Source organism: Eptesicus fuscus, chromosome 6, assembly GCF_027574615.1.
Source record: "Eptesicus fuscus isolate TK198812 chromosome 6, DD_ASM_mEF_20220401, whole genome shotgun sequence".
NCBI lineage: Eukaryota > Metazoa > Chordata > Mammalia > Chiroptera > Vespertilionidae > Eptesicus > Eptesicus fuscus.
The window spans coordinates 99,742,316-99,754,824 of record NC_072478.1 but is presented as its reverse complement, the minus strand read 5'-3'; the positions used below and the strand labels follow the sequence as shown (position 1 = coordinate 99,754,824).

The 12,509-nt window shown below is 39.8% G+C and overlaps 1 protein-coding gene across 6 annotated transcripts in view; it reads right to left on the bottom strand.

Moving 5' to 3' along the window:
* Nucleotides 1-12,509, bottom strand: part of TENM2 (teneurin transmembrane protein 2) — an 885,668-nt gene that overhangs the window by 663,572 nt on the left and 209,587 nt on the right. For 4 of the 6 annotated variants that reach the window (XM_054718128.1, XM_054718129.1, XM_054718130.1 and 1 more), the window contains one exon: nucleotides 275-286. The exons of the other annotated variants lie outside the window; for them this stretch is intronic. In XM_054718128.1, coding sequence (XP_054574103.1) covers nucleotides 275-286 — 12 coding nt within the window. The remainder of the gene's footprint in view (nucleotides 1-274; nucleotides 287-12,509) is intronic. 6 annotated transcript variants of the gene reach the window in all.

Below are 12,509 nucleotides of genomic sequence, written 5' to 3'. Positions count from 1 at the left end.
TATACAGGAAATATCCTACATGAAGTAAAACAAAGCTTAGAGATTTGGATGAATGTTATCCTCACAGCTACACTGCTATTCATTTCTTGATCGAGTCCATCAGATTACTCTATGATTGGCTGTAATAAAATACCACTACCTACCCAGACCCTCGTACAGTTTCTGATGTGATATATATTTTATGGAAAGAAGAAAGGAAGGCAGGAAAGGAGGGGGGAGAGAGAAAGGAAAAGGAGAATTCTACTACAAAGGCTTAAGAATCCACTCTTGTAACTCAAAGGCTGCTCTACAATTCTGCAGGATTATTCATTAGCACCACTTATTTTAATAGCCAAAAACATTTTACAACTAATGTCATAAAACATTTCAAGAAACTACAAATTTATTGCTGCCCACCACCCAATGCACAGAAATTTCCAACAATTGCAAAATCCAGCAGACAGCTTGTGTATGTATGTGAGAGTGTGTGCGTGTAACCATTTGATTCAGCATTTTTATTTTTAGGTATTTAAAATAAATGGTCTATATCTTGTTTTCTGACAGAATATGGCAAAGGGCCATCCTGAAGGGCTGAGAGAGATTAATGATATGATGGCAACCTTTGGAGAATGCAACAAAATTGGTCTGGTTTCCAAACAATACAATACAGGGATGTGTGAGTGTGTGTGTGTGTGTGTGTGTGTGTGTGTGTGTGTGTGTAGGTTTCTGTGACAAGTAATAAATACCAAGTTACAGAATACGGTCCCCAGGTGATTTCACTATGAACATCACAACCATGGGAAATGAGTAAAATTAGCCCTGTGAATTCAAAGAGGCTAAGATGCGTATTTGGGGAAAAAATCCAAAAGGGGGCTAGATGGTTTACCCCAACGCACATTTCTTCTCATGAGAGCTGTGCTAAGTCAAGGGCATGATGTGAAATAGAAGAAATTGATAAGGAAACAAATATTAAAACCCACTATATGATCACAATAAAAGAATGAGAAAGACACCTGTCAACACAAAAGAATCCTTTCTCCCTCTCTGAAATTCAAATCCAGTAATTGTGTCTGCCTTCCAAAGCCCCTTCTTCTCATTATCTCAGAGTCCTTATGGTATCAAACACTCACTGAATCCCTGAGGTGGGCACAATAATTCTAGTCATTTTTCAAATGTATCTATTCTCTCAGACTTCTCATCCTAGGGAGTGGTAAGTCTGGGCATAAAAACCAGGAATCGATGAATGATCAGAGTCCTTATTCCTTTAACTTGTTTTATAATTACTTAAGGGAAACTTCTGTGATTTGCTCTGGGAAAGTGCCCTGGTGCATTGAATGTAAGTTTCTTTTATTTGATGTGAATCATCTTAATATATTACAATGTATTCTTGCTCCTATCCTTGTTCCCACCTTTCCTTCATTCCTTTGATTGGAAGGATGGAAGAATATGTTGGAATAGGATAAAAACAGGGATACTGAAGTAATTAAAAGTGCAAAGCGTAGATGAGTTTAGTGAATATTTCCCCATTTGTGGGTCTTAGAGAATATCTTAAGAGACTACAATTAGTTAGACATGTGACCTTGGGCTAGGCCCATGACCTCTTCAAGCCTCAGTTTATACATCAGTAAAGAGAAGTTTAAAATATATAAACCCAAAAGTCCCTGACTGCTGTAATATTTATTGTATGATTCTCTATTTATAGTCAACATAGTTTCTGTTCTTTGACATGACAACAAGGAAAAGAACTAAGCTAAGTATCATCAGAGGAAGAAAATTGGGGTTCAGATCTTCACAACAAAATGTGGTTGAGAAGCACTTATAATAAACCCTCCTTTGTCCTTCATATGCCACTGTTCCTAATGGGTCCTGAAGAGCAAACACCTCTATTTGGCATTCATGGCCAGATAGACTCTAGTCGACCAAAATAAGTGACCCCAAGTTTGAGTCCCATTAGGACTCTGTGCTTTGGACTGACAGGTTATGGCTGTATTAAGGGTAGTCACTGTGACTGGCCCTTTGAAAGTGAGACAGGTGGAGACTCTATACCCAGATTACCCAAGGGGAGGCCAGCCTGGTGATTGAGGTGTCAATTATGGGAAAGGGGAGAGAAATATGGCCTGAGGGAGGTAAGCTGTAAATTAGCACAGTAGAGTTGACAGAGAGATTAGTTCCTTCTTTGAGAGTGGAAGAAAGCCAAGGGACCATGGAGTATTTGATGTCTAGTTGTCATTATTTCTGCCTGGAAGAGTGTCCCCTCCCTTTTGGAACTGGAGTCCCTGCCAACATCGCTCTGCGGGACACCTAAATCATGAGACTCTCAAACATAAGCACCCATTCACGATCGACCCTACCCGCTCCTTCTTGATTCAGGCTAACATCTCCAAGAATATTTACCTTCTGTGCAACCTTCTGTCACTTAAATGTTCAGTTCAGCAGTTAGCAAAGATGTAGCGTTAGTTATCTGGGGAGGTCTGAGCGAACAGAAGCACGAGGCTCCATTTCTTGAATTAAAATTCCCTTTGGGGTCAGGGATTGAAACCTCAGCAGAATAAAGTTCACATTATAAGGTACCTGGGCAGATCATGCATTTAGAGGGGGTAATTCCAGAAGACAAGGACTCACTCCATACAGAAATATTTTAAAAGTCATGCACTAACTTCTGGTATTAAAAAAAAAAAAAAAAGAGGACATGGCATGTTAAGCTCTACAGCAAATGGCACAATTCACTTAGTTCATGAATTCTCCAACAGGTGACCCGCAGAGCATGGTGATGATGCATATAAGCGTGGGAGGAAGAATATTGGGGTTCAGATCTCTGCTTCCCCACACCCTGTATTTAGATGTTACCTAACTTCTTTGGATCTCATATTCCCCATCTTCAAAACGCTAATAATACTTCCTAAACCATAGGAGTGCTTTGATCACTGAATAAGCTGTTTCTTGTACGGTAGGGATCCAGTAACTTTTTTATAGTAATGGTGTCATTTGCAAGTAATTATTATTGGAGATGCATCCTACGTGACAGTGTCACGTTTGTTTCTTACTGATATGATTGCTATCGTTCACAGGTCTGGCCTGTCCAGTCTCTCAGCATGGCCAAAATGAACTCATGGAGGCTGCGGAAGGGAGCCTTGTCCAGCAGTCTGGACAGAAGATATAATTAAGATTATTGTGCCCAAATTGGGAAGACAAAATGCAGCCCCAATGCAGGATATTCAAAGAGGACGTTTTTAAAGACACACAAACTTTGGATGTGCCCATGAAACAGAAAACTATAAATATTATGTGAAAACGTGAATCAGAGTTCAGTGTAAGTGGTTTTATTAATGCCCTTTTACTGTATTTGTATTTGATAAAGCACCATCAAAAAGTCATACATATTTGGAGATGTAAGATGAACTATGGCTGTTTTCTTTATCTGGGACGAATAACACTAAAATCTTTCTGAGGGTATTTTTATTCAGCAAGACCACGCTCTCAATGTTGGGCTTGCATTGTGCACACATGCTGGAGTGATATCATGTTAGAGAAGAGGATCTTTGACTGATTTGTTCCCTTAAGACAATTTTTCAAGTGGCCGTTTAAACAAAAACATCAGGAGGACCAAATTGCTTCCACAAAATTATAGAAAAAATATGTATTAAGCACTTATTTGCTCAAAATACTGGTTGGCAGTGTCCTGCCTGTCATCTCATGTAAGCTTCAGGACAACCCAAGAATTAAGCACTATTATCTTAATTTAATGAGGACATTTACTAAACTCGGAGAGAGTAAATAATTATACTGCCTAGCCTTAGTTCCAACCCGGCTTTCTCAGAATACAAAATTCATGACCTTTGCATAGCATAGCAGCAGTCACAACAATCTCTATTGAATTCAATTAGCTTCAATTAGAAAATACTTCCAATAATTTGAAAATGGGCATTGTACAATGACTGTATTATTATTGGTGATGGTGGACTAGATATTTTGATGCTACTATAAGAAAAAACAAACTTCACAAAATGTGTTTTCACATGATGTTTAGAGCTATTTGAACAAATATTACTTCTATCTCTTCCCCCCTCCCCCAGCCCCCCCACATACACTTTACATGTACATTTCTTCTTGGCACATTTTACTGACTGAAATTGCATGTTTGCTCTATATTTATTACTATTTTTAAATTTTATGTTTCACTCCTGTATATCATCTTTGTGAGGTCAGCAAATTGTTTTATTATTATTTCATTATTTCTGATTCCTTATTCTCCCAGTAGATACTCAGCCCATACTTGTGAAATGAAAGAAAGAATGAGTATGTGGATATAGCTAGATAGAAACACACACATAGACAGATAGTCTACATGTTCTAAAACCCAGAGTATTGTTACATCCTATATAATCCTATATAATAAAAGCCTAATATGCAAATTGTCCCCTTGGTCCTTAGACCAGGAGTTCAACTGCTTGCTATGATGTGCTCTGACCACCAGGGGCAGCGCAGAACATGGCAGGCATTGGTGATGTGGTGCTGGCAGCAGGCGGCAGTGGAGGCACTGCCAGTCCTGACAAGAGTGGGACCGCAGGACTATGGCAGGATGGTGGAACAGGTGAGCGGGCTGCACCAGGTCAAGGCGGATGCGAGTGGGGCTGATTGCTGCTCCGCAGACAGAGACCAGTGGCGGCAGCAGGGGATGAGGGAGCCGGGTGGGGGGCCCAGCCCAGATCGATCGCCCCATAGGTGGGATGGTGGAGCAGGTGAGGGGGCGGTGCCAGGCCAAGGCAGGGAGCCAGGCAGGGTGATGGGGCTGCAGGGCTGGCAGGGCTGCAAGGCTGGGGGCACGAGCTGGGACCCAATATTCGCAGGCCACCCCAAGAGATCCCACCTGTGCACGAATTCATGCACTGGGCCTCTAGTAGAAGATATAATAGAATAAAAGTACCCCTGATAAGTTCCAGGGCATATTATATAGAACCATCCCCTTATGCAATGGAAACGATGTATATCCTATTGCAGTTGTCAATATTTTCAAACTTGAACATGATATTTTAAATGAGCCCCCGGTATTGTTATGCTAAATGGTATCATTGATTTCCATGCTATGTAATAGGATACTTTAAAATACACAGCTCAGGAAGATACATCTTCTGTGGCTTTTCCATCATAACATATATAAGTATCACATTCTCCACTGACATTGTCTCCTGGGCTCCCTGTCCAGAAGATCACTAAACCATAAAACATTTATGTATCTATTCACACTAGAAGGTCAAGTACACGCAGCCCTGTGGTGAAATAGGAATAAGTTAAGTTCTCTGGAATCCACCCCTCCTCCTAGTATAGAGTTAGTCCTTGATTCCAAATATCGTAAATATAATTAACCATCATATGAAAACCTAGGTTGTTGTTAGGGATTGAATTGTGTCCCCCCAAAGGATAGGTTGGAGTCCTAATCCCAGTACCTCAGACTCTGATTGCATTTGGAAAGAGGGTCATCACAGATGTAATTGGTTTAAGACAAGGCATACTAGATTAGGGTGGACTCTTAACCCAATAAGACTGGTGTCCAAATGAGATGATGTGAAGACAGTGAGAATACAGAGGCGAAGATTGGAGTGGGGCAACTGCAAGCTAACCAGCTTCTAGAATTGTCAGCGAACCACAACCTCGTAAGAGGCAAGGAAAGATTCTCCCCTATAGGTTCCAGAGGCAGCATGGTCCTACTGAGACCTGGGTTTTGGCCTTCTTAGCTCCTGGGTGCCAGGCAATGTTTATACATCTCCACAGAGTTCAAATACAGAGAGGATCTCGAAAAATGTGTCAATCTACCTGCCTGACTGGCGACATGTCTTCCATCTGAAGAGCATCCTTTGGGATGAATTTCCTCTATTTATAGTCATAATCACTTTCCTTCTTTCTTCTTGATTTAGCTTTTAAAATATGGTAGAAATCATGTCCTAGTGAGAGAGTTCAAGGGCTTCTGGCCCACCTCATGCATTGACAGTATATCCTTCTGTCTGTTGTTAGATTATCCCAACCCACACCCCTCCCTGCCTCTCTCCCTCCCTGCCACTTTCCTTAAAAACACCCTGCCCATGGTCCAAAGCACTTGCAGACGGAGTGGGCCCATTGAGTACACAGAGCAACCAGTGAGCAAAAGGGGCTTTTCCAGAACACCAGCTTTTCCTGTTCTTCCCAAGCATAGCAACCTCCAAAAGCAACTCCTATCTATTTCACGGCATGTGATTATATGCTACATGTGACTCTGATCCCATTCCTCAAATTACTGACTTCTCTGTCACCTAAAATCAATATAATGTCAAAATATTTCCCCAATGTGTATTGTTTTAGAGAAAATACATTAGTGCTGCTCCTAACCTTCAGAGAGAAAGCAAGCCCATTATTATCTTCAGTTTAAAGCTCTCCTTAAATGCCTTTTTTCATTTGCCATCTTATTTCCCAAGAACATATAAAATGATATGAATTATGGCCACATTTCAATGTAGATCTATTGATTCTAGAAACCAATCTTACATCAGTAAACTTTGATGGCTTTGTATGTTTGTGTGTATATACGTGTGTGTTACTTAAAATCCTGCTGCTGTGAAACACAGAGATTTTTCAGCTTAGAGAATGATTTCTAAAGTTTTCCATTTACCCAAAACCCCTCTCCCTCAAACACCTCATTTTCTAAAACCACACACAAATTTTACTTATAAAAGATAGGTGGCATTTAATGAGTTATCCATCATTAACTCTGCAGGATACAGTCAATAAATTTAATATGTGTGTGCTTAAGTGAAAGATGCGACAACTACGAATTGTAAATAGGAATTTGGTATAAACATAGATTTTTATGTGTAAAAAATAAGAACAATATCATTGGATCTTATATCAACAATAAATTTTTCCTGGCTACTTAACTTCCTCTAGGTTTTGTTAGAAGAAGGAATTAATGCTTGAGGGCATTTGGGGACAAAATGAGGACAAAGTACCATAATACTAGAAGCAGGAAATCTCCGGTGAGGTCCTTTGTAGTTTAGTATCTGTCCCCTTATTTATGAAGTGAGTAAAACAGTACTGCTCCTCATTCTAGTCTGTTCACCCTTTTTTAGAAATATTTAAGGAGAATGAGAGAGAACCAATGCAGAAACCTAACTTTATTTTGTATCTAGGAGCAGATGCGGGTCAGGGGGATGACTTTTATAGATTCTACCATGAGTTGGGTACCAGGTGAGGGACTTTCTTTAAATAACCCCATTTAATTCCTCAAAGCCATAGCTTTCATACACATAGGAAGAGGCATAACTCCCATGTTGTAAACTAAGGCTTAGAAATATTAAATCACCTCCCCAGAGTCACACTGCTAACAAATTATGGAACTGATGTCGCTCTACTTGATTGCCCAAATCGATCTGATACATAACAAATATTCATCTTTCAATTCAGGGTGCACAATTCTTTTTTCTGTAAAGGAGCAGAAAATAAATATTTTAGGCTTGAGAGATGTCATCCCTGTTGGAACTACTCCACTTTGCCATTGTAGGCAAAAGCATCCACAGACAGTACATAAATGAATAACCATGCCTGTGTTCCAATAAAACATTTTTAATGAACACTAAAATTTGAATTTTTAATTTAAAATTTAACTTTTATATATCAAGAAACATTTTTTGTTTGTTCATTTTTTAAATTGTCAACATTCAAAAATGTCAAAACCATTCTTAGTTTGCAGACATACAAAAACAGAAGGCTGGCTGAATTTAGCTGGGGACCTCAGTTTGCAACCCCTCCTTCACTTTTCTCTAAGCATCTGGAGGTCAGGGGCTGCATTTTATGATTCTCTGACTTTGCTGAGGGCCTTTCACATTGCCCAGAAAGGCTCCTACCTCACATTCGTGATGGATTGAATATGTAGATATCAATAACATCATTATTCTCTTTTCAGTTCTGTATTCCTAGCTCTCTTTTTATTTGAGCCTAAATTTACTCTAGCGCTGCAACTTCAAATCTTTTTCCCCAAAAAAGTTGTATCATTTAAAGTTACTGTACCTTAACAAAGGCACCTAAGTGGCACTGTTTTTGCATGCATGAAAGCTCAAAGCCTCAACAACTCCCATGAGCGATTAATCTTCTAACACTAATTAGATATTTGCTAATTAGCGTCTGATGTGTGAAATGAAAAAAACATTTTGAAACTGAAATGAATAGGGTCTAGAAAGATAGGGCTGTATTCCACTTCCCCTTTTCCCATATCATTATCATATTTCATAAATATTAATAAGACCACATGACACCAGCCGCTCTATAAAATTATCTCTCTGAAGGAAGGCTTTTGTTGGATATAATGGTGATGTGTCAATATTTTGCATATGGAAGAAAGCACTCAATGAAGCATTTTTTTCTTCAATGTTAAAGAGATGTCATATTTCATGAATTCTTTTTATGCTTGATCACCCAGGCCCACTGTTGAACCCAGACTTCTTCCCATAAAGGGAGGTAGAAAACCTCTCTCCAAAACATCACTTTCCTTCCTCTCTTACACCTTAATCATATCTTAGTTGAAAAGAAAACTTAATAGAATGGCAAATACCTTACATCTATGATTCTATGCAAATGAAATAATAGAAATCATTGTAGAACAGTCAATTTCAATAAGGAATTTGACTACTAAAAGAGACACAGTTGAAATCCATTAATTACATGCATGAGGACAATCTTAAAAATCCTCCGTATCCTATCTTAGTAAAAACCAAAAGCTCTAAAGAATGGGACATAGGTTTGTGTCAGGGCTTCACCCCCGCCCCTCAACTCTCCCCCAAACAGTCTGGAATATTCAAGTCATAAATATTGTCATGTCATATTCATAAAATATAACATTTTGATTTGGAATGTTTCTCCAGTGAAAGCCCACATGCAACACATTTGGTTCTGAAAGAAAAGACCTATAATAATAAACTATTTCAGTTGGTGTGGGATTTTTTTTTAAAAACCACTCACCTGTGAATGCTGGTCATATCACAAATTATATCTAATTACAGCATTGATACAATAATTTGAAATGATAGTTAAGCACAAGTTGACAAAGGTGACATTGGAAAATAATGACGATGAGATTGTCATTTTCTTAGGCTGACATTTTCTGATGTTAATAATGCTGATCGAAATTATTAAAATCATAATGAAGGGAAAGCGCCAAGAACCTGAACAAAACATACCAAGACTTCAGAGAGGCTAACTATCGTTTTGTCTCCTACTTCTTCAGTACAATTTCTTTTTCCAGCCAAAAGTTAGGCACATATACCTGTGGGAACTGCAATTGATTGATGGTGACTTCTACCTACTTACAGAGGTTTCTGCAATGAGAGGATAAGGTCATTTATGCCAATTTACTGATTTACAATGAGAGCTGTTTTCTAATTGACTTTGAGATTATCAGCTCCCAGATACTAAACACCAATATACCTTCTGTATTGATACTCAGTTACCAGGATCCTCAGTATAAAATTCATGGTGATCTCAAGACTCTGCACTGTTGCAAACACCAAGCAAATGGAAAGAGTCTGGCAGACATTACCCTTTCACTTATCATTAAGTGAGAATAAAACCAGACGACTTTTAATTATCAACAACAGAGAAATGAGTCAAGGGGAATCATACCCAATCAAGACATCACCAGTCGGCAAGCAGACTGGCTGAACCGGGGAAATGAACGACGTTCTGTACTTGCTCAAATGAGCCTATTTAAATTGTATCAAGTTCAAAGTATTTGATGTGACTTGTAATTCCAGCTGAATTCTGAACCTCATTTCAAAAATAGAGGATAAATGTGTCTCAATTATTTAAAATCGCCTCCCCAACTATACATGTGTTCTCAAATTTGGTTTTCATTTACCTATGGTATTTGGTGTCTTAACGGATCATCATAGTGTCATGGATAGTCACCTGAAAGCAATTTGGAAAAAAAAAATTCTCTACCATCAGCCAGATTAGGTCCAATTGTCCCATTTTGCTGATGATGAGAGGTAGGCTGATAGTTGTGGACTATACAGACTGCCTCCTAATGGGAAACTGTCCATTCTCATATAGGATCCTACATTCTGCAGCATTTGAAAAGTACCCTTCATCCTAAAGGGTAACCCGACTGCTTGTTTTATAGCTCAGATACCATGGCTTTGTTACCACCACCAATTTTTCTCCAAATACAACAAAGAGATTGCTACAGCCTGAACTGCCTGATGTCCAAATGTATCCCATTCCTCAGTAAAGTCTGTATGTCATTTGTGATCTTCATCCTTACACATTCCATGCTAATACTACCCACCTGGGATGTATCACCCATATGCAAAGAAGACCTATGATTTGAATCTTTGCAACATGCCCAGGAAGATGAACGAGGACAAAGGTCATAAGCACTAGTAAAAGACTTACAGTACATATGTCCACACTCAGCGACAGAAAGAGGTAGAAAGAGAAATCCTTCTCATAGGTCTTTTTTTTTTGCCTTCTTTTTTCTAAAAGAAGAAATTATCATCATTCAGAGATAACTATACTCTTCCTCATAGATGAGGCTAGAGTTCCTCGCCTGTCATCAGCCTATCCTTAGAACTTTTAATTTTCTTATTTTAAATCAAATCTGACTACTGATACAATAATTTGAAATGATAGCTAAGTACATGTTGACAAAGGTGACATTGGAACATAATGATGATGAGGTTATCATCATTATGTGACTGGCAATATGGTGCCAAAGGATTCTTGTTCATGGCATCAGGTGTTCTGCAAAGGAATACATGACATCGGGAATAAGGGACCATGGAAATGCCAGGGGAATGTGGAAATGTGGTTTGAGAGAAGGCAGGAGGAAGGGAAAATCTCATCAGCTCTTACCTGTCTTATTCCTAGACCACCCTCCTTATTCTCAGACTCTCCTCCTCTAACCTGCACACCAAATTAACCACCTAAATCTTGTTTCATCATGTCACTTCATTGCTCAAACACTCTTTAAATGGTTCTCACTGGAAATCCAGTCCAATTGCCTCCCAATGGCATGTAACATAGGGCTGCCAGAGAAATGCTAAAAATTGCCTGTTTATATGAAATTCAAATTGAACTGGATATTCTGTATTTTTATTTGCTAAATCTGCAGATTCAAAGGCATTTCTAATCTGGCCCCAACTTCACAGTGGAGCTTTATCTTCTTCTTACATTTCATTCAAGTGGGTTTCTTGCTCTGTGAAATGCACGAGGGCTATTCCAAGCTTTGCTCACAAGGTCACCCTCCCCTGGAGTGCCTATTTTATTTTTCTCTCTCCATCCACCGAAGGACTACGCCTGGTCCCCCCAAGATTATTCTTACATAGCACATACTTCCATTCCACTTAGTGGTAACTACACTTTCCATAAGTCCTACCAAACGAATAAAACTTCAGTGTCTTTATACAGACAAAGAAGAACTTTCATGGTTGTCAGATCAGAGGCAAGTTACCAACTTTTTAAAATATTCGTTTTCCTCACCTGCAAATGGAGGAAATATTGGGTCCTCCTTTATGGTGTGGCCATGAGATTGAATGAGAGCCCCAGAGACCTCTCAGGGCAGCTGATTAGCTGTTTAACGAGAATTTTAAGAAGAGAAGTACTGAATAAGAGAATGACGGTGGGAGAGAGGTACTCTGTTTCCCAGCATACCTAGGAAACCGGCTCCGGCTCCCAGCATAAAGGAGGCTGTGTAAAGACACAGTGCTGGGTAAGAAGGTTTACTGGAGTTCAAGTGCAAAGACAGAAGTGCCTGGGTCTCATGCCCATTTTGAATAACTTGTTGGGCCATTATTTATTATAATAAAGTGAAGGGAACCCAGTGGCTTTATACAACTTAGTTGATTTTCTGATAAAAACAACAACACAACCCTGTAGATTGTAGTCTTTGAACACAACACAAAGGAAGCCTGCAGCTCTGGCCTCGTGCTTTGAAACCACCAGTAGAGATACATACAGGGTATTCTGGTACATACAGTCTCTGACATCCACAGTTCTAAGAAGCAGGAGTGGGGAATTCAGCATTAGAAATCCCTCAAAAGTAAGGGGAGCCACTGTTTCAGCGGCTTCTAAGGTTTTGCAGGTCTGTACACGGAATATTAGACGTCCTGTGATCTCCAGTGTCACTTATTTGAAGGCAGTAAGTGAGGCCTCTTCAGGTTCCGTGTGCTCCTTGCAGTCCTGGACTTGTGCATCGCGCTGTGTTTTCTTCTCTGCCGCTCAGCCCAGCCATGCGCCCTCCTCAGCCATCTCCACTCAGACGGAGGAGCTAATGCAGTTAGATTGCTCCCGGGCTTCTAGCGGGACTACTTCAAATGATATTACTTCCATTTGTGCCGCGCGTCGTCAGCAGTGCTCGCATTTGAGGGAAACAGCAAACAGACATGGAAGTCGCCTTGCAGTAGCAGAAGCCACGCGTCCCTGCTGAGAAGCAAGGCAGCGGACAGGGCAATCAATTTGTCAATTTCCTCAACAGCGCACCGTGCCCCGGCCACCACCTGAAGGGGGATCTT